Raw genomic sequence first — 23213 nt, 5'->3', positions numbered from 1 at the left:
TGGTGTTACAGATTTCATCAGAAACGCACCCACCTCAGGGTGCCTGGATGGTGACATCAGTTAAGTGTCTGAGTCTTGGTTTCTCGGGCTCTTGAGGTTGAGCCCTGCCTGGGGCTCCATGCTCAGTGTAGAGTCTGCTTAAGACTTTCTCTCCCTCTGTTCCTATCCCCACTCTCAAATCAATCAATCAATCAATCAATCAATTGGAAAGGAAGGAAGGAAGTATAGAAGGAAGGAAGTTGCCTTGAAAATACTTTATGGAACAGAAGACCTCCTTACAAAATATACTTAAAATTCCCACTAGTCAGATTTAACAGAGGCTTCACTTGTTTTTGTCACTGTTTGCGAAAGCTTTTTTAGTAAGGAGTCCTTTAAAAAAGTAAATAGGTTTGTGATGAGTACTTGGATTATAAGGGAAGATTTATTTCCTAGGAGAAAAATCGAATTTCCTTTTGAAACCGATGGCCAAAATTTAATGAAATTGCTTTTGTAAACCTGAAATCAAGATTTCGGCACCCTATCTTTATCCTTTGTTGCTTTCTTCTTGAAGGTCGGCTCCAAGACCACAATCACCAGCTATGACCTGCTGGGTTTCCAGGTTGCTTCCTTGGAATGTCCGTTCCTTGAGCACATCACCAAAGAACCAGAGATTTGTGGATTGCTGTCGGCACCATGAGGCCTATGGGTACTTCTTACCCATCCAGACAAGGTGGCAGGACAATGACCAGTACGGCCATGTGAACAACGCCGTGTATTACAGCTACTTCGACACTATTATCAACCACTACCTGATCAGGTAGGCTTGGCTTCCGAGCCCCACATCCTCCTGTCATCCCTCCAGCGTGCCCTTTGCCGGGAGTCCATGCAGGGCATGATGGGAAGCGATTCCTTCCATTTTCTCGCACTAGGGCACCCTTTTGTTGAGCCCACTGAAAGTCACATGATTCAGGAGGGGAACGGGAGGACCCACACGTGAGTGAGCGAGCATCGCCCTGCTGCTCCTGCAGTCTCAGGTGTGCCTATATCTTGGTCCTTTGCACTAAATTGGCAGCAAATGTGCCGGCTTTGAATCTCAAATGACTGTCTACACAAAAAACCACATCTTTTTAAACTTGAGCAGACAATAACATCAGCCCTCAGGCCTTTTTGTGAGAAAAGCAGCTGCTCCCCCCAAACAGCGTACATAAGGGGGAAGGAGAGAGTAAAGATGTTGTTGTAGCCTCTGAATGCAGTGATGACATGATTGCCTTTGGATGTGTGTGTGCAAGGTGGTTGGTATATATTTGGTGAGTATAATTCTCTATATGAAAGATTGTGTTGTAGAAAGAAAGATTATGTCATGTAGACAGATCTGAGGAAATCCTACCACCACTTTGCATAAGCTGGGCCATTTTGTCAACTTATTTAATCATATTGAGTTTTCTGTAAAAATAACTACATCTATTGAGAGCTTTCTCTGTGTCTAGTTCTGTGAAGCATTTTATACAGACTTAAAATTGAGGGATAATTGACCTATAACATCATTACTAGTTTCAGGTATATAATGTTATGATTTGATATTTGTATACACTGTAATCACCGCATGAAGTCTGTTACTATCCATCACCATTCAAAGTTACAAAACCTTCTTTTTTTTTTTCTTGTGTTGGAAACTTTTAAGATTTACTCCTTCAGCAACTTTCAAATATACACAACAATACTATTGACGAGAGTCACTGTGCTTACATTACATCCCCATGATTGACTTCCTTTATAACTGGAAGCTCGTACTTTTTGACCCATTTCACCCCTTTCAGTCACCCTCTAGCCCCTTTCCCCTGTGGCACCACCACTCTGTTCTCTGGATCTGTGACTTTTAGTTGCTTTTAGATTCTACAAAGAAGTGAGTTCACATAGTATTTTTCTCTGACTTAATTTCACTCATCAGAATACACTCAAGGTCCATCCATGCTGTTGCAAAGGCAAAGTTTCATTATTTTTTATGACCGAGTAATTTTCCTCTGTGTGTGTGTGTGTGTGTGTGTGTGTGTACTCTGTCTTCTTTATCAATTCATCCATCAATGTGTACTTAATGTTGTTCCCATATCCTGGTTATGGTGAATGATACTGCTGTGAACATAGGGATGCATGTATCTTTCCAAATTAGTGTTTTCATTTACTTTGGATAAATGCCCAGAGGTGGAATTGCTGGCTCATATGGTATTTCCATTTTTAACTTTTTGAGGAACTTCCGTGGAACATTTACACTGTTTTCCGTGGTGTCTACACCAATTTTAAATCCCTACCAACAGTGCACAGGTGTTCCTTTTTTTCCACCTCCTTGCCAAAAGTTGTTATTCTTTGACTTTGAAATAGCCATTGTAATAGGTATGAGATGACATCTCATTGTGGTTTTGATTTTCATTTTTTTCCTTGTGCTGAGTGATGTTGAGCATCTCTTCCTGGTCTGTTGGCCATCTGTATGTCTTGTTTGGAAAGGTAGGTATTTAGATCCTCTGCCCATTTTTTTTTTTTTTTTTGGAGTGTTTGCTTTTTTGCTGTTGATTTGTATGAGTTTTTATGTATTTTGGATGTTAACCCCTTATCAGATCTATGACTTGCAAATATTTTGTCCCTTTCAGTATATTACCTTTCATTTTGTTGATGGTTTCTTGTGCTGTGCAGAATCCCTTTAATTTGATGTAGTCCCACTTGTTTATTTTTGCTTTTGTTGCCTTTGTTTTTGGAGTCAGATCCAAAATAGCACCAAGGACAATGTCCTGGAGTTTACCACCTACATTTTCTTCTAGGAGTTTTATGGTTTCAGGTCTTACATTCAAATCTAATCCACTTGTAGTTAATTTTTCCATATAGTGTAAGATAGTAATCTCATTTCATTCTTTTGCTTGTGGCTGTCAGGCTTTCTCAAAACCATTTATTAAAGAGACTGTTCTGGGCCGCCTTGGTGGCTCAGTGAGTTAAAGCCTCTGCCTCCAGCTCAGGTCATGATCCCAGGATCCAGGGATCGAGCCCTGCATCGGGCAGTCTGCTTGGCAGGGAGCCTGCTTCCTCCTCTCTCTCTGTCTGCCTCTCTGCTACTTGTGATCTCTGTTAAATAAATTTTAAAAAGTCTTTTTAAATAAATAAATAAATAAAGAGACTACCCTTTCCCCACTGTATATTGTTGCCTCCTTTATTGTAAATTCATTGGATCAATATGCATGGATATATTTCTGAGCTGTCTATTCTATTCCCTTGATCTATGTGTCTGTTTTTATGCCAGTATCATACTATTTTGATTATGATAGCTTTGTAATATAGTTTGAAATCAGGGAGCATGATATCTCCAGCTTTGTTCTTCTTTCTCAAGATTGGTTTGGCCATTTGGGGTCTTTGTGGTTCCATACAAATTTTAAGGTTGTTTGTTTTCTATCTCTGTGAAAAATTCCACTGGAATTTTGGTAGGGATTGCACTGAAGCAACCTTCTTCATCAGTGACTGGTGGGAGTAGGTATATAAATACCCCAGCTTCCTCACTTCTTGGATGAGATAACGCTGAGCCACCCACTTTACATAGGCTCCCAGCTTCTCCAGTGGGATTAAGCTCCAGTTCCCAGATTGGCATTTTTTTTTTAATTGAGTTAAAATTTATATAACATAAAATCTACTCGTTTATCTATTTTGAAGTATACAAATTCAGTGGTTTTTATTATATTCACAATGTTATGCAACCATCACCATTATCTGATTCTAGAACATTTCCATCACCCCTACAATGGGACCCCATACCTTTTAGCAGTCCCTCTCATTTCCATGTCCTCTCTTCCCTTGGCAACCATGAGTCTACTTTTTATCTCTATAGATTTGCCAATTCTTGACACATCATATGAATGGAATCATACAATATGTGCGCTTTTGTGTCTGTCTTATTTCACATAGCAAGATGTTTTCAAGGTTGATCCATGCTGTAGCCTCTCATATACTCCCTTCCTTTCTATGGCTGGATAATACTCAGTTGTACAGCTGAGCCACATTGTGTTTATTCATTCCTTAGGTGATGGACATTTGGGTTGTTTCCACTTTTTGACTTTCACGAATAATCTCATCTTGGGAACTCCACCCTCATGACCTCGTCTAAACCTAATTACCTCCCAAAGGCTCCATCTCCTAATACCACCCTATTGGGGGTTATGATTTCAAAATATGAAGCTTGGGGGGAATATAGTTCTGTAGTACATAACATGGCCTCTTTTGGCTTTTGAATATCTCTCATTTATGAATCTGGGAAGTCAATGTGCAGGTTGCAGGTGATGATGATTGAGTCCTCTATCCATGGAGGACTGTGTCTGTGTGGTTCCAGTTGTTTGAAACTGTTTCACACAAGATCTGTTTCTGCCAGTTTGGAGGGGGAAGGATAGGGGTTAGCAGCATGTAAGGAAGAACTCCTGACAAAACAGATTGTCCTTTCGCAGGTAGGGGTCTCCAGATGTTACACGTTTCCTCTAAAATTGTGAAAACACTCCGGCCACCAGGGACTTCCTAGTTGTGACATACTTTTTCTCAGAGACCTGAAGATAGTCTAAGAGGTGGCTCACTGACTGTCAGAAGCCAAGTCAACACCACATAAAGGTGTGAGAACATGGGGAAGATGAGCTGAAGAGAGCCAACCTCTTGTCTCACCGGCGTGAGGTAATGTGAGGAAGGGCAGCTGGTCTAGTCAAAGCAACGTGTCCTAGCCTGGCTGGCGCACTCCCCTCCTTTCAGCTGGCTCTCTGTGGATGGGCAGTGCTGTACGTGCACCAGACACCCATGGGATAGTCAATGAGCAACATCCCCAACTAGAACATTCTGTCTTTGAGGGGGACTTTCTGTAGGAGAGGGGACCAGGGAGTTGTGGAAGGCATGGTGGGGGAGGCTGAGAGAGACAGCAGAAGAGGCTGCAGCCTGCCCAAAGTTCCCATCACTTTGACACACGGAAGGGGTTAAGTCATTCTTGAACAGTTTATCGCTCATCAATTGTAATTAAATATGTTTATATTAAATTATGTTCTGTAATTAATGTAAAATCCTTTAGCCTGTGCTGTTATTAGAACCAGATGCTGAAGTACCAACAATATTTCAACATGACTGTGCTGCCTCGCCAGCTGTCTGACTGTAATTACTTTAATCTCAGCTTGTTATCTAATTATCACCTTTGTAAAGGGAAAAGTGCTCTCTAATGCTTACTGATTGTTTCAGAGGATGATGAGGAGCGGGGAACAGCTGTCAGAGATCGTGGGCCCTGCTTATCACAAGGAAGGAACTTATCCTGAAGCCTATTCAGGGCAAAACTGTTGGTGGGGGGGGCGTCCAGGGCGGGAACGGGTGCCTGGCCCGCAAGGCGAGACATTTGGAGCCGTGGTAAAGGGTGCGGGCCCTGTGGGCAAACTGTCAGGTGACACCGGCCCCTTCTAGGGATGGCTGGAGGATGAGTTACTCTGTGTGACGCTGTTGCTGTATCACATGGAGATGGTCACAGTGCTAGAATCTGCCTCGGGATGGTTGGGAAGATGCAGGGGGATAAGGAACCTGAGGAAGCCCTCAGCCCCGTGCTTGCCAAGATTTAGTAAATGTTAACTCTTGTTCCTTTAAATAAAAAAAACCCACTACTGCTTTTCTCCATCTTAGACTTTACAGACAAATCTGAAACGCCTGAAAATGGCTATCTACATGCCAGCAACTTGTATTGTAGAGACCAGGTTGTTTTCCAAATTATGTGTAAGTTCTGTCCTTTGGGGGCTGAAATTGACCTTTGCATTGCTTTTTCCGAAGTGGTTCATCCAAATCGGTCAAGAGTATAGGTAAGTATTGTCAGGGAAATCATGGTGCTCTCAAGGGGGAGGAGACTGGTTAGAAGTATCTTCTAGTACTTCGCGTACCCACTCGCATGTCAGCAGCTGAAGCGGTAACTGTAGTTCATTCTAAAATAATCATTACAGCATGTTCCCTTAAGAAGTTCATGAAGCTTTTCCTCTCCTCCGTCTTTACCACTCAGGAGCTGCGCTCCCGTCAGAGGGGAGGGGGCACCACTTGCCCTGCCTTGAGAATGGCAAGTCTATCTCCCCTGTTAGACTGTGAGCTCCTCAAGGGCAGGGGGTACCTTCGTCGTTTATCTAGACCAGGTGTATTGTCTTGCTGGGCACATATTTTGTTCCTCAGTGAGGGTCTCTGAAGAGTTACGCAAAATAGCTCATGGTGGGACCGTGTGGGATCACTCAGGGGTTTTTCTTTCCCGAAGGTGTGAAGAAGGACCCCTCCCGGGGCTGTGCAGGAGGTCTGTCTCCATGATTGTTCTTGCCCCCTCCATTACTGCCACGTCCTCATGTCAGGAAACAGCAAAGCAGGCCCGTGGCGGAGCACCCTGTCCAAGCACCCTGTGGCGGCTGACTGTAATGGTGATTAGCTAGCTGTGTCTGGAGCAAGAGGCCACAGCTGGCCTACTCCGAGGCATGCAGCCCAAGGAGGGCAACGCACTGTAATGGCAGGAGAGCCCAGTTGCAAAGGGGGATGCTTTATGAGTGGGGCTCCCACTGTTCATCAGAAGAGCATCCGCGTTACGAACTTCACGTCAACTCCCTTCAGTTTAAGGTACAAACCAGGCTCTGGAGTCACTTTTCCAATAGGGCATCCTTGCCTCTTAAAGGAAGTATCTCCAAATGAGAGAAATAACCCAGTGTTGATTTCCTTCAGGAAAGGTCTGCCTGTAGTCTCATCTCCCATCACTTCTGTTGCGGTTCTTTCTCTCGTGCAACAGTGAGCTGCGTGTGATTCCTTGCCAGCAGCTTGCTGAGGCTCTGCTGTGCCTTTGGTCCACCTGTTGTCTCTTCCTTGCATGTCCTGTTCCTGTTCTTCAACGCTCTCACTCTTCCCAGCTTCTGGTGACCATCCCACCACCACCTGTCAGGTAGACTATGTGCCCATTCTCGTTATTTCCATAGGCTCCTGGATTTTCTATCTCAGAGACCCAGCTACTAGATATGTTAGGCTTGGTTGGCTGTGGGTCTCTCTGTTGCAGCTACTCAGCCCCACTGGTGTAGCGGGAAAGCAGCCATAGGCCACATGTCCGCCAACACATGGCCGTGTTCCTGTAAAACTTTATGGTAGCTCCCTACTTACTCTGCTTTCTCTGTGCTCTTGTGTTTTTATAGCTTGAGTCATTGTTCTGGCTACTCGGTCATGGATTCTTAATCTCCCATTACTGAATTGTTCCTCTTGTAATGACCTGTCACCCTCCTCAACTCCTCAAGCTAGGAACATTAGTATCTTCACCTTGATTTCCCCGCAAAGCAGAGCTGAGACAAGCTCTTAACTATGAGTAGTGTGCTTTAGAAATTGATCCCAAGCAGCAAGAGTGAGGATCTAGGAGGTATGACCTAGAAGAAGGAAAGCCAGCCTGGCATGCCTGAGCTGATCGGCAGTGTGGACAACCGCGGCTGAATTCCACTGGGGATGGAATTCATCCCCGAGGAGCTGTGTAGAGGGGGCCTCAGAATTGTCTGCCTACAGGACTGAAACAGGGAGCCCTTACCTATTGGTTCCATCCCTCATTAGTCAAGGCTTGCCCTATGTGGTGTTAGCTCCCTGATTTTTCTAGGTCTGTGCAGGAGTCAGAATCGTCACCTGCTTCTGTTGGGGTTGGGGCAGAGACCCCTGGGGGCAGAAGAGACCCTTCATGCTGCCGAGGCAGGGTGCTATCAGGTCACTCCTCGGCATGGACAGTCGCTGCGGCAAGGCTGGAGGAGAAAGGAAGCTTCGGGGGATGCGAGGCAGCATAGCAGAGGTGTCCCACATGCGTGACATACATTTTTCTTCACCTAGCATGGGGACTTGTGTGTGCTGAGCAGCACTGCTTAAGAGGATGCCTGTTGGTACCAGGCTGCCCACGTTTTGATCCTGGATGCGCTCCTTACTGAATGTGTAATCCTAGGCAAACTCTCTCTGGTCCGCATTCCCTCATCTCCAAAGTGGGGATAATAGTACTTACAGCAGAGGCTGTTGTGAGGTTCAGAAAGGACTTAGAAAAGGACCCATATCACATGCTCCGCAGATGTTAGTTATTAATAGGCACTTAGTAAATACTAAAAAATTTTTAACAGTGGTCTTTTGTAAGTCAACACGGCTATCTTTGCTTATTTATTTTTTCTTGTTTTATTATGTGCCTTTATTTTATTCATTTATTGTATCTATTAAAAAATGGAAAAGCGAAGGACAAATTGGTAGGGCTACATGTCTCCAAGAAAATGAGAGGAAGTGTATTTCTTTGAGGATGTGAAGAATTTCCCTGTGTGTTTTCTTTTTTTAAAAAGATGTTATTAAAGTGTAGTTGGCATACAGTGTGACCCTATTTCAGGTTATCTTTGCTTATTCTTTCCAAATTGAACTTGAAATACCTTCCCAAATAAGACACTTAGAAATCATTCTTTTTTACTGGAAATAGAAAAATAAGAAGATAGAAGATAAGGAGGAAAAAGACCTAAAAACATCAACCCAATGCTGGTGTTTTATGAGGCTACTGTGCAAGACCTTAGTTTCTAAGCTTCCTGGCACCCAAGGAAACAGGAGAACGAGATGAGCCACGCAGTTCTTATTACCTTCTGGAAGAAAACATGGTATTTCTTTCAAAGAAACAGACCATTTTTTTTCCTCTCACATTAAATTTTAAAAGGAATTCAAAGGAATTTCCCAAGCAAGCTTGAACCATAAAATCCTATGTGTGTAAATAGCCTAAAAGAAGGGTTTTCTCTGTTTTGGGGCTTGACCCATGCTCAGTGTATATGGTGCTCAATGAGTAAAAGAATAACGGGAAGTGTTTCAGTAGCAGATTTGGTAAGAGGCCGCATGGTGCCGCGGATGACTGATATACAGGGGAGCTCTACTGGTAAGGTTTAGAGCCAGGGTGGAGGACAGAGGTCAGCGGGTCTGCCCCTGGGGGTTTGCTTGGGGGCTTGAGGAGCAGCTGGTAGGTCTTTTTGGCTGCCTTCCTTGCTGACCCCCCCCCACCATCCCCCGCCAGCCTCTACTGCGTCCTCTGTCCCATGATCTTGTTCCTTATTCCCCACCTCGGGCTCGACAAGCGGACTCAGCCGAGCAGCCCCCTCCTGTGGGCAGGTGAGAACAGCCTTCCTGGGGCCCTCGGCCAGCGCCAGGTTGCTCTGCTGGGGAGGCCGTGAGCTGTCCCAGGCAGGCAGGCAGCCTACGGGGCTCAGTTGTCACTTCTGCTGAGTGGCATCTCCCGGAGCCCAGCCAAGGCCACACTCCCTCTTGAGTACATTTGCATCTCAGGGCTTCTATTAACAGATGGATCCTCTGTCAGTCTGAAGGCCTCAGTTAAAATACTATGATCTGTCTCCTTGAGCCCAAGGAAATCTCATTATAAGTAAAGTAATCTCATTTGCGGGTGTGTTCTCTAACCCACAGGCCCGGGAATGTACGGATACAGTATGCCTGGGAAGGAGGGCTGTCAGATTAATACATTGTGTGAAAATTGGGGCCGGAGGTCATCAGTCTCCTGATACACAAATCTCCCTCTGAGAATCTCATTTCATTCAGACTATCAGTTAGATTAGAAATACCCTAATTATCCCACTGAAATTAAATTACTTTATGTTCGGGTGATATAATGAACAACCATAAAGAGGATATCTACAACCAATCATCTTATTAGTCACAGCAAGACCAGACCAGACACTCACCGGACCTTGCTGGTTATTGTCAGTCAGGCTTTCATACAACAAAGAAGAGAAAGAGGAAGATGGGAGAGGTCAGCGCTAGTTGTCCTTCTGGAGGGTTGTGTGTTTTTCCTGGACAGCTATGGGTTCCTCCTGTGTTCTTCCGCTGCGTCGCTAAGAGTTTTTCCCCAAAGACGCCCCACCCCCCCAGTCATGAATGAAAGAGCTATGAAAAGTCCACTGCATTCTTGACCTTATTCCCTGCCATCGTGGTGTGAGGCCTACTGACTTAACGGATAGGACCGAGTGTTCACTGCCTTTTACTTTTTATTCCACAAACATTCACAGGACCTGTCAAGTGATAGGACTCCATTGCTAAGGGAACTAATCTCTGTCACTTGTATTTGTTGATCATGCTTGCTGCTGTAATTACCTGCAAATCTCAATAACATAACCCAATAACTTATTTCTTGTTAAAGTCACTACCTAACAAAAGTCAGTGCGTGGTGTGTGTGTGTGTGTGTGTGTCCGTGTGTCTGTGTGTCCGTGTAGTCATTCAAGAACCCACCTTGTGGCTCTGCCCCCCTCTAGCTCAGAATTCACAGTAGTGGGACTATCAACGTTTTGGGGTAGGCTAATTCCTTGTAATGGATGGAGGACTGTCCTGTGCATTGTAGGATGTTTAGCTGTGTCCCTGGCCTCTCCCGCTAGACGCCAGTAGGACATTCTTCTAGGGTGACAACCAAGAATGTCCCCAGACATTGCCAAACGCTCTTGGGGAAAGGGGGAGAGAATTTCCTCCCAACTGAGAACCACTGCTCTATAGCAGTGGAACTGCCTGTGTTCACCAAGGGGTTGGGAAAATATAGCGAGGAGGATTCTGCAAGAGGTTTTTATAAGCCACGCCCAGAAGTGGCATCACTTCCATCTGTTGTCTGAGGCAGAAATCACGTGGCCTCACCTAACTGAAAGAGAAACGTAGTCTGGAAGTGTCTCCAGGAGAAGAAAGAAAGGGAGCTAAAGAAAGGGAGTTCAACATGAGGCATTTCGTGCCACACTGACCTTCTTGAAGGACAAACCAAGGATACACAGGAACTTGAGATTTACCTGCATGTGACACTTCAGCACTGCTGGTTGCCACCAGGGGAACCCATCCAGGCCTCCCTTTTTTTGTCTCCACCTTCTTTTGCCTCCCTGTCAAAGCTCATCCGTCTTGCCTTCCATTATTTGTGCAGAGCCCTGATTTCTAACTAATTAAATAATCTGATCCATGCTGATGTGGTCCAAAGAAGCTGATGGTCTCGCGTGAAACTCTTCTGTGGAGCATAGTTATGAATTTTTAACAGAAACAAAGAGAGGGAGAGTATGGGAGCCACTCTAGCAGATTGGGCAGAGGGGAAGGGGCAGAGCTCTGGGTAGACTCCGGGCAACATGGTCATAACAGGGTTGTTACAGAAAAAAATATTGACAATAGTTTAAAAATTAATACCATTATTTGGGTAGATCTTTTTATTAAATGATTAGCAAATAAGGAAGAATTTAACAAAATGAGCATGCTATGGACTACATGTTTGTGTCCCTCCAAAATCCCTATGTTGCAGCCCTAACTCCCAATGGAATGGTATCAAGAGGGCCTTTGGGAGATAATTGGGTTTGGGTGAGGTCATGAGAGTGGAGCCTTCATGAGGACATGAGGACATAGCAGTAGGGTGGCCACTGTAAGCCGGGAAGAAAGGCTTCACCAGAACAAAATCTGCCTGTGTCTTTATCGTGGACCTCAAGTCTGCAGAGTCATGAGCAGTAGATCTCCGGTAAGCCACCCAGTGCATGGTGTTCTGTACTGTGGCTGCCCAAACCAAGATGGAGCACACCGTACCCTAACTCTTCGATACCTAAACCTCTAATGAGGTGAGCCTGTGTTCACACACTTTGGTCCTTTGGGTGACCAGTTCTCTTCCTCATCTCAAGTGCATAAGCACATAGATAGTGACTGGAGTTAAATGGTTTTTACTCTTATCATTTTTGAAGAGCACACACTTGAACTTCTCTCTTAAGCATAGGATATGTCAACAGAGATAGTTGGAAAGAGATCACCAGGTGGGTGCTGCTTTCCCATTATTGGAGTTGGTACCTTACTGTTTGATTATTAGATTACTTGTTACTGTCAGTGCTGTCGTCTGGGACCCTGGGCTGTTTTCCAGAGAGGTCTAGGGTTTTGGTGCCTGGTTTACCAACTTACTCCCAGGAGCAAGTTGTGCTGTGCTACTAGGTAACACTGCAGTAGAAGGAGTTCTGGGGTAGGAGACTGGTACCCTGAATTCCTGAGTTGGCTGTGCCATTTCCCTTGTGGTTGTGGTTGAGTCAGATTTCTCCCATGGCAGCTAGGGCTCTGAACACCTTCTTGATGGGTTTTTGGCAAGCAGTTCATAGTCCCCCATGCCACCTCCTGCCCCACCTCCTAATATGGCCTCCATGGTGCAGCCAGAGAGACATTTCCTAATGGCATGATACTTACTATCTTTCCACCCTCACTCGCACTTAAAACTTCTCCATGGCATCAATTTGCATGTCAAATAAAGACCAAACTCCTTTGGTGTACTGCAAAGCCCTGCAGGGTCTGGTCCCTATTCAGGCTCCTCTGGTACCATGTTCCTCCTTGTTCACCAAACCGGATGATCCTAGCCTTTTCCCCAGTCCTCAGCACAGCCCTGCCCAGGAGGGGCTCTGGCCCTGCCATGCCCTCTGCCTTGAGGGTTTTCCTGTCTCTCTTCTGTTGTTAACTATTCCTTTTAGTTCTCAGCTTCTTCAGGACACCTTCTCGATGTGTTGGCTTGGCCTGTTTCCCCTCTCTGGGCTCTCCCAGGACCACCCACTACCTGACCTAGAGCATTGTCAGAGCTGCAGTTTTCATTTGTTGGAATAATTATGTGAAAGCATCCTTTCTCCATCGTTTGATTGCAAGCACCATGAGAGCCGTGACTGATAGCTGTGTCCATTGTTCTATCCCAGAGCTTGGCACATAGTAGGTGTGAATACACTTTCCTTGCATGAATGCATTAAAGATTTGGTCTCTCTGGAAATATTAGTCAATAAGGCTTGACACTGAGACGCAACCTGTTTGATTCACTGTGAAGCTGCTGACAATTTGGAAATCTGATTTTTTATGTTTTGGAGGGGCGCTTCGAAGAAAGCAAAAGTAGTTGGTGAAAGAAAAAAAAAACACAAATCGGTGTGGCATTCATTAAATCTTTGTCAGCTTGACTTCATTGCTTCTTTTGGAAATCTTAAAGAGCCCAGAAACCCCATAGTCCTCCAAAGCCTTTTATTTGAAATGCATGTCCCTGGGCCAGGCTTATTGTAGCTGGCAACCCCAGGGGCCTGACTCTGGTCAGAAAGCATGGTTTGCAGGTAGATAGCCTGGTTTGGGGTAGGAGAAGCCTGCTAAACATAGGGCAGGGACTCCAGCCCTCTGAGTTCACTAATTCCTGACCCAGGTTAAGGGATGGGGTGAGCAGCCCGGCACTGTGTAGATGCAGATGTGGGAGGAAGGCTGGGCAGCCCTTTGAGAGCCTCAACCTCTTACGATTCATACCATGCAACTGCCTCTCAGCTCTGAACAGAGTGAGGTATGAAATCATTTCCAAAGCAGCGTCTATGAAATTCCATTACACGGTGCTTTTCAATTTAAGGGGAAAGACCTTTGCAGAAACTAATTTGCAGTTGCTTTAATCATGGAGCTCAGAGACCGCACACTTTCCCCATCGCTGCTGCTAAAAAGGCTCACACCGGTTTTGCAGATCGGGTCTCCCTCCCCCCCACCCTCAGCCCCATCTCAGCTCCTGGATTCCTTCTGTGGTTGTTGTACATCCCCTAAGTTTTGCAATTTTTGAGACACAAAGGGAGTAATTATATTTGTTCCTCCTGGTGAATGTAAATGTTTTGGAGTCAGAACTCAGTTGAAAAGACTCAGAGTTAGATCAAAGCAAAAGGATTCACTCTAGGGAGGAGATCATCTTGGGCTTGTTTCTTCCTCCCTGGCAGCCTGTCCTGCGTCCCAGGGACTGTCTGTTGGATTCCCCTCGTTCTCTTATTCACGGACACCACTGTGATTGTCCTTGAGACCTGTGTCCTGGCCCAGCTCCCCTGTTTGCCAGATTTAGTCCTTTGGGAGACACGTTCAACCTTTCAGGATATCTCATTTAGCACATGAAGGCAGTAACACTTCCCATGAAGATCACATGGGGTTTGGGGGGAGGTTGGGTGAGGTAAAATCCGGGGAAGCATGTGAGTTCTCTCTACAGGTAAGAGGTTACTAGGGAGTCAGTGATCCTGGTTTACTAAGGTTCTTTCTTAAAGAGCAGTTGCCTCAGTGGAAAGACTTCATTACCGACCCCACACTCCGCAAGGTGAATTGCATAGCTGCTTGAAATTCTGCTGGGTTTGAAGCTTTATGGCTCCTGGAATCTCATGTGAAAATAGAAAGACTCGGGGGGGCAGTGGGGGGGGGGTGGCGGGAATCACACTAAGTAAACCATTTTCAGTTATCAAACATTAGGAGAGATTTCTTTATCAGATAACCAGTGACTTCATGGGGGAAGAACAGAGACACTGACATGTGGAAATAGGTAGATTTTCCAGACCAGAAGTTTTGTGGGGGTGTTGGGGGGAGGGGGGAGGGAGTTGGGGATGTCTTTATAATGGGGATGTCTTTATAACACAGATAAGGTACAATGAGAAAAGGGACAGGACGGTAACACATCAGGTACTAGATGAAGCATTTCATCTGCTTAATGCACATTAGTCGTTCTTGTTGGCTCTTAGCAACTAAACACACTTCCTATGATGACAGGAATCACCTCCTCCGCAACACACAGTACGGAGGCTGGAAATGCCAGGTACTTGTTTTCCCAGCCTCCTTTGTGGCCTCCTAGCTGCTGGCAAACGATCCAGCCTCTGCCAGTGCATCAGGCCCAGGCTGTGACCTAGCGGCGGGTGATGTATAGAAGTGGGGACAGTGGAGGGTAGGAGAGCGAGGGCAGCTGCCTCCTGCTTGCGCCGTGACCGTGTTTCTGGTGTCAGCCTCCACGGTGTGTCTGGGGACGGCGGTTGTGGCAGAGACTTCTTCCAGGGACTTGCTCTCTGATGTGATTTTGGGTGTCATTACAACATCGGCTTTAAACCTGTTTTTCAGCCTTTCTGGAGATCTCTGGGCTCTCCAGAATCCTTCCAATAAATCCCTTTTCATCCTAAATTAGCTGGACTTCATTTCTCTGGGTTGCAGTGCAAGATCCTGATGATAATATCTATGTCTGTATCTATATTTATATAATGTACTTTAATCTTCACAACCACCCAATTGAGATTGTGTATCTGTTGCTTGCATTTTATTATTGTGAAACTGAAATGCAGGGGTGGAGGGGTCAGGCAGAGGGGAGCAGATATTTCAGGGCAGAACCATGGAAATGTCGCGTGTGGGCCCGTGAGCCTGAGGCTGCGGAGAGAGACCTCACAGCCTCCCCTGCTGGGGACCCCCCCCCCCCCCGGGTAGGACCTGACTGACCTGGTGCAGAGGAAGGAGTGCTGAGCCGCTAAGGCCCTGCTAGTCTGCAGTCGCACCCCTCACCCCCAGGGGAGGCCCTGCTAGATGTCTGAAACCACGGCTAATACTGTGTTTTTTCCTATACATACATAACTTTGCTAAAGTGTAATTTCTGGATTAGGCACAGTCAGAGATGAACAACAATAACCAATAATAAAAAAGAATGGTTGTAACAATATACCGTCATAAAAGGGATGTGAATGGGGTCTCTCTAAGTATCTTACCATCCTGTACCCTCCCCTTCTGGCACTCCCCCTTCTTCTTGTGATCACGTGAGACGGTGAGATGCCCGCGAGCCGAGATGAAGCGAGGTGCGGGGCGTAGGCGTGAGGACGTAGCATGAGGCTCCTACTGACCTTCTGACCCTCTCTCTGCTTGAGGACTGCAGCTGACCTCGGGGGAGTGACCCTGTGGAAAGCAATATCATGGATAAAGGGACCGCCATATTCGAAGTTCTCTGGAAGCTACAGGAGGGGCTGTAGAAATGTGTTGGAGCCACAAGAGTAGTCACTACATAATGATGATGATGATAGTGATGGTGCCTCGTTAGGGGGCGCGAACAAAGGCCCCGATGATTCCCGGACACTTTTTCCAGGGACAGTGAAGCAGTCATTTTTACAGGAGAACTCAGTTTAGCCCTCTCACCGCAGGGGGGATTCCTGCCTCTTTTGTGGTTGGCCCCAGCAGCAAGAGAGTAGGTGCCCATTCCCTGGCTGGTTTGCGGAGCCACCGTGGGAGTGATCTACCCTGACTTTAGGCACAGGCTGGGTTTGCGTTACCCCAGAGCTGATTTTTCAATTTGTCTCACAGACACAATCCTCTTGTTTTTGAAGACTTTAGATTTGGTTGTAGTGAGTGCTGTAGGGGCTCCTACCTCTCCGCCCAACCTGACCCCCCCCTCCCAGACTCTGGAACTAAATGTGCCCTTGGTAAACTTTATGACTGTGTGATAAAATTACAACAAAGGAGAGTCAAAAGAAAGCGCGCAGGTGACTTGCCAGTCCGAAGCCGTGGCCGTGCGGAGCTCTGCTTCCTACTTGGGGAGCGTGGGAATGATTCATTTTACCTGCGCGTGTGTTTCTGAAGTAAAACATTTGTAGGTGGGCTTCTTTAGTAAGGCCAACGCAGGGAAGACATTCATCCCAGGTTGTGGGGTATGTTAAAATAACTGACAGAGCAAACGTATTTTCTTTTCCCTCACTTGGCATTAGAAATAGATTTGCATTCCGTCGTTAGCGCCTAGAGCTTATTTTTAAAGCAAGTTCCTCTCGATGGCTGCACGTGAAAGCCTTCTGCTGAGCAGGGAGGCTGATGGGGGGCTCGCCGCCTGCTGCCTGGGCAGGGGATGTGGACACACTTGGTCACACTTCCTCCCCCTCTGCCTGGGACCCTGTTTCTGAATCGCTAAGAGATGTAAAGTCAAGGGTAAGAGGCCCGTGAGTAGAATCATTTGAGGAGCCCCTTTGGGAAGAACAGCTCATCTGACAAAGGAAAGAGAACGAAAAAAAAAGTGAAGAGAATGAAAAATTGTATACTACAGTTATTTTCTATTTCTGTGGCTCTTTTTCCTCTCCTGCTGTTACCGGCAAGGGAAGCATCGCAGATGAGAAGCGGTGGAGGTTTTGCTCCATTTCTGATAGGCTTTGTAAGTTTTGTAATTATGCAGAAGGATTCTGATAAGGGCAGGAAACCCGGGAAACGGGAAGACACTTGTTCTTGCCACGTCAGGTAATGGAAGTGGTCAGTGCAGGTCCTGCAGCAGACCGTGTAGGTCGGAATCATGGTGGACAGGGCAGGGGACTTAGCCTCCCCATGTCTCAGGGGCCGCATCTGGAAAGGGGGGTAATAATGACACTAACCTTAGGGATTCTTGGGTGGAGCACTTAGAGGAATACTTGGTACATCCACAGACCGTGCTGGCTGTGTGTTCGCTGCTGTAGCTGTTGTCATTCACACTCTCACTCTCGTCCTCTGCATGTAGTGCCAGACACTTGTTGTGAGGTTTGAGCTGGGGGTCGGGGGGCGCATACATCCCCTTTCCGGGTCACACATTACTCCTCTTCTCACTGGCTTTCCACATTGCCTAATTCCTGTGCTTCTGTGAGAGGGGTCCCCTTTCCAGTGACTCTGAGCTTCGTCCTCAAGCATGGCTCGGTCTGTAATGGGAATGGGATACCACGCCAGTACCTGGGTTTGGGGAAGGGGAACCACTGGTCTGAGAATGAGTGGCTGATGAACCACTGACCTAGGCCAGTTTGCTCTTTGGATCAGAACTCAGAATACTCACCTTTTGCCAGGAGATACAGGTGGGGACAGGAATTCATTACTCAGGCATTACTAGGGATTCCCCAAGTTTCTCTTTCCCACCGCGTCTCTTTGCATGTGAGTGGTGTGTTCCACTTGTCCAAGATCCCCTGTTGTATGATGTCACTTGAATTTCACAAAGGCTATGCGAGGTGAGAAGGCAGATATGATCTTCCCATTCGAGAAAATTGAGGCCCAGAGAGGTTAAATAGTGTCCAGGGTTACATAGGTAATTAACTACAGAACCTAAACCAGAATTCAGGTCTCTTCTCATGCTGCCACTTGGATTTCCAAAGGTGGGAGCCACTGCACTATAGTGACATAACCTCTGATGTGGTCTCGTGTTCCTTTGCCCTTTGACTGTGTTTATCCTGGCAACATCACCCTGAGAATAGTCAAAATGCCCTTGCTAAAAATTTTGCTACTTCCTTACACGCCAGCCTTTGCTTTGTGGGAAAAGAAATGATCCAATATTTTCATACTCTGCTTGCTTCCAGCTGTTTGAGTCTAGAACAAAACTGCACACAGAAGTTCAGGACCCTGCTTCTGGCCTCCGGCAGGCTGTGCTCCAATCCTAGACCTTTCAGTTCCCTGTATCGCTTTGGGTGATTTATTTAGCATCTCGGGTTTCAATTTCTTTATCTCTAGAATGGAGATAGGAATAGTCCCATGTCATAAGTTTGCTCAAAATGAAATACAATAGGGATTGTAAGAGAGGTGAGAATCAGGAGTGGGTGGGGTCATGGGGGCAGTTTCAAGGAAGGAGTAACAAGGGTGAATCCTCTCTGAGGCCAAGGGTTGAAGAATGGATTCCTTGACATGAGGTCACTGGAAATGTTAACTTGGAGTCCTTGTGCAGTGTTGGAGCATAACTTTTTGCGGGGTAGGCTGGGAGTTTAAGAGTAAATACTAGCAGAAGAGATAGGAACAGAAAGTGTAGATGATTTTCTTTTAAAAGATTTTATTTACTAGAGAGAGAGAGTGCATATGCACAGGCAGGGGGAGGGGCAAGGAAGGGGAGAAGCAGACGCCCTGCTGAGCAGGGAGCCCAATGTGGGCCTCAGTCCCAGGACTGAGATCATGACCCGAGCCCAAGGCAGATACTTAACTGACTGAGCCACCCAGGCACCCTAGACAACTCTTTTAAACAATGTTGCTGGGAAGTGATTAAGAGATCATTTGAGAGTAAGGGATGGTGGGTGTGATCAATACACATATTTTTTATCATTAAGATGAGAAAGACACAAGCATGTTTAAATACTGCTGTGGACACAATTGAGAGGGCGAGGTTGAATCATGAAAGAGAAGAGATGACTGATAATCATCATTCCCTGAAGGGTAAGTGGGAACATGGGACCCAAAGCCCTGATGGAAATCCTGGCCAGGACAGGGTGGGGGACACCCCCACGGAGTCCGGAAAAAGGTTACATAGTGGAACCTGAGAGAGAGTTCCTATATGCTGGCCCCCTCTCCTCTCTGATATAGATCAAGTTGTCTGCTGAGAATGCGGGATCGGGTGACTAGGCAGGTCCGAGATTTGCGGAGAGTGGAGAAGGTTTAAATATCAGGTCAGAGACCAAGAGTACGAGTAGTATGTGGGCTAGGTGGCTCTAACAGGAGTCTCCCAAGTGCTGTGCTTTACCCAAGTAAAAGGTTTATTTCCCTCTCACACGGTGGTCCAGGTGGGGGGTCTGGGGCTGATTGGGAGCTCAGCAGTGTTGAAGGGAGCACTAGAGCCAGATCATGTAGGACTTCATTGGCCCAGGGAAGGGCATTGGATTTTATCGTGAGTGGGATCGAAGGTACCAGCTGGGATGCATCAGGAGGCAGTGGGCGGATGTCATGAGGGCAGTTGGGGAGGGCACCTGGGACCCTGTGTCTTACTAATATCTAGAAAACTGAAAAAGTCTGGGAAAATGCAAAGGGCAGAAGGTCCCTCCACCTTTGTCCCTCGAGTACAGGGGCGGTGTGGGCACTTGGCTGCATATTCCCAGTGTTTGGACCTGTTAGTGGAGAAAGAGAAGAGAGAGTTTGACTTTATTCTGTGTCCTTCCTGCTTCTCGCACAGTGAATGCCCAGGGTGCTTACATTTTATGTTAGGTCATCTACATACACACACACATAGCACAGGCTTTGGAATCGGGTGGATGCAGGTTTAAGCTTCTGAGACTGCACATATGCACTAGGTGTCTTTGGGAAGTGAATTAACCTTTTGGAGCCTGCACTTCCTCCTCCATAAAATGGTCATATGAACAGAATATCCTTCACAGAGGTGTTGTGAAGACCAGGTGAAAGAGGGAGGGTGAGGCATAGTTCCTGGCATGTAGTAAGTGCTCAATAAATCGCTGCTACCATTATTATCAAGTGTGATCCGTAGCTGCTATCGGCACCACCATTTTACTTTTTTCCAAGAAATGTCTTTTTTCTATTAAAACAAAATGCTCAAACAACTCAAAAAGTACATTTGCATTCCAAACAAAAAACCAAAAAAGGCTCTGTTTGGAGCCAGCGCATGTCTTCCTCTCCAGGCCTTCCTCTCCCTGGAGTCTGGAGAGAAAGTGATGGGTGATGCTTTTCAGTGGGAAACCACTTGCCCACCCTTTTGTGTTTTCCCCAGAGAAATCTATTGTCCTGGGAAGTCTTTTTCTTTGGATGGCGATTTGGCTGCTAAAATGAAGCCAGGCTTCTTTGTTTCTGAGCACACACTGGTTCCAGGGCTCGGCATGGGGATGGAACAGCTTGTTGTTGGCAGGTGATGGTAGAGCTTCCCGCTGTGGCCCCTTCTCCTCCTCACAGCCACGTGAAGTGCTGCCTTCTGTTCGCGAACACCTCCACGTGTGTATACATGTGTGTGGCAGCCGCGGCAGACTCCCTCAAGGATCTGATCTTAGTCTTGTCTCTTGCTTCGAGAGACCATGTGACTATGTGTCACAGATATAGAAAGAATCTTCCCTTGTCTTCCAAGAGTTAGGATGCTCTGTTTCTCCCTGGGAAGGGTGTGAGTAGCTCCAGGTGAGGAGTTTCAGAGTCTTGGTGATTCACTCCTGCAGGTTGAGGGGACCCCTGTCCTGGGAGGCTGTCTGATACAGAGAGTAAGTATTCAGGTCTCTGAGTCAGACACTCTCATGGTCAAATCTCAGCTCCAGTCCCTGGTAGGTGTCTAACCCAGGACAACTCACCTCTCTGAGCCTCAGTTTTCTTCTCTGTAAAATAAATGCCTGGCACATAGTAAGTGCTCAGTAAACACTAAGTCATTTATAAGACTTGCCTATGCCATTAGCTGAGTAGCCCTGCCTATGTTATTTAACCTTGCTGTTCTGGTGGGCAGAAGCTGTGGGGAACTCAGAAGTCCCCTTTCACTCTGGGGTTCTATGATTTAGTCTAGAGGTCCTGGTTCCTTTGGCCATTGCCTATCCCTCCTGAATTACTCCTCCCTACATCTCCAGTGGATCATTCCTGGAGTGTAGATCCACGATCCACTGTCTCCTATCTTCAAAACATCCTTCACCTTTTAGTATATGTCCTTCCCAATAAATGTCCTAAATGGTTTCTCCTCTACTCAGTTTTTTGTTTCCTCTGGGAAACAGAAAAGGGAAAACAAAAACATGATGTGAAAGCGGGAAGCTGCACAGAAGTCTTACCTTTCCCAGGTCTTAGCCAAGGAGATGTTCTGGAATGATACCAACTTTGTCCCTTCTGTGTGCTTATAATGTTCATTTTATGTCAACATGGCTGGGCCATGGTACCCAGATACTTGGTCAGACATTATTCTGGATGTTTCTGTGATGGTATTTGGGATGAGATTTCCTTTAAGTCAGAGGACTTTGAGTAAAGCAGATTGCTCTCCATAATGCAGGTGGGCCTCATCCAATCAGTAGAAGGTCAGACTAGAACTAAAGACTGATCATTGCTGAGCAAAATGGCCACCCCTGCACTAATAGAGTAAGGCTAGATTTAAGATGCCCTCTCTTCTGTGGTCCCCTTTGGTGGTGCCCTCCCTTCTCTGGTCTCCTTGGGGCGATGGCACAGACATGATTTGAATGCAGATAAAGCAAAGCCCCAGGAATACAGAAAAAAAGATTCTGCATCCTGCCCTTTCACTTGATGAGAAGACACTTGGTTTGTTTGGTGTCCTAATGGATACCTTTTGGGGAATTTTTGCTTTGCTCTGGGGTGAGCCTTCTCCTTAATTTAAAACTGTCAGACCATACTTTCAAAAGAAAATTCCCTAATTGCAGGTATCTGGGAACTTGTAAAGATTTCCAGCCATGTATCCTGCCTGACTCAACATTCTTCAAAAAACTTAACCTGATTCATGAATAGAGAAACTAGCTTTATCTCAGATCTGTTTTCAGCACAGAGACACATAGAAAAACCACATTGCCTGATGCATCACTCCCCTGTACTGACTTCTCGTCTGTGGGGTTCGCAAAGTCATTGACGCATTTTTAGTGCAAGGCTGCTAGATATGTTCGTGCCAGTTATTATGGAGACATACAGAAGAAAAGAAGAAGACATGGCAACTTGTTCTCAGGGAGCGTGGGGGGCTTCTCACTTTGAGGCAGCTTGTCCCCTTACCATATCCCGCCTTTCACCCTTGGGCACCCCATCACCAGGTGGCCATACAAATTATCATCCAGAATGGGACACTTTCAGGAATGGAAGTTGGTGCTATTAATAGTGGCATCAGGATGACAGATATAAATTGAGGAATCTGGCCACCATATTTAATATTAAGAGCATCAGTTAGAAAAGTGGAGTGATTGGGTCTTGATCTAAGCACCAGTCCCATGAGCGTCGCTGATGGACAGACCCCAGCCATTGCCTATCCTGACACGAGGCATTGTGGGCTGAGTCGATCCAGTACCAGCACACCTGGGCGAAATCGCTCCCCAGCACTGCCGGAACCGGAACTGTGGGGCTCAGAATGAGGATGGTCGAGCGAAATGAGTGAAGAGACTTTTTGCTCGTGGATGCTAGAAGCATTAGCCATCAGGACCCCACTCCTGACAGGGAGCCAGAACCCTCCCAGAAGCTCCAGCGGCTGTAAGTTCAGGACAAGTTTCACGAGCGGCTGAGCATTTCTCCCCTGTTCTCGGATAACAGTTTTCGTAAGTGACATTTTGTTTCAAAGTCTTGTCCATCCATCAATCCTTGTCCATCCTTCTGTTGCCTCCCCAAGTCAGCCGTGCCTCTTCCCAGCCCACCTGGCACCAGATGTTCTGTCAGCCACCACTGTGTGTCCCGTGTCCTCCGAGTGGCAGAATGCGAAATCTCCGGCGACGTTCCCTGGAAGCACTTAGCCCTCAACAGCTGCAGCCCCTTGATTACCTTGCCCGCCTCGGCAGCTCCGTGCCGCCACCGTATCAATTGCTTGTCAATTCGGTTTAGCCATGACTTTGACTGACTGGATTGAGGGGAGTGGAAGTGGGGTGTAAGCGAATGGTTAAAATTAATTGCTACATAAGAAAAAATTGAAAGATAATTATTCCTACTTTCCTGTCAGTGCTCGAGGGTAGATGACCTCATTAACTTGCAGCTTGTACACAATTCAATTACTAGGAGATGGAAAATACATTTTTAATTACCTCGGTGGCCTGCGTACCATTCATCTCCATTTGCAC

The 23213-nt window shown here is 46.4% G+C and overlaps 1 protein-coding gene across 4 annotated transcripts in view; it reads left to right on the top strand.

Moving 5' to 3' along the window:
- The window catches only part of LOC309841351 (uncharacterized protein), a 166519-nt gene that overhangs the window by 79057 nt on the left and 64249 nt on the right, over positions 1–23213 (top strand). For all 4 annotated transcript variants that reach the window (XM_082684241.1, XM_082684243.1, XM_082684240.1 and 1 more), the window contains exon 2: positions 551–796. In XM_082684241.1, coding sequence (XP_082540367.1) covers positions 579–796 — 218 coding nt within the window. In that variant the 5' untranslated portion in view covers positions 551–578. The remainder of the gene's footprint in view (positions 1–550; positions 797–23213) is intronic.

The sequence above is a fragment of the Mustela nivalis genome (assembly GCF_964662115.1).
Source record: "Mustela nivalis genome assembly, chromosome: 9".
NCBI classification, from domain to species: domain Eukaryota; kingdom Metazoa; phylum Chordata; class Mammalia; order Carnivora; family Mustelidae; genus Mustela; species Mustela nivalis.
The sequence above is the reverse complement of the archived record's forward strand: the minus strand, read 5'-3'. Positions and strand labels throughout refer to the sequence as shown.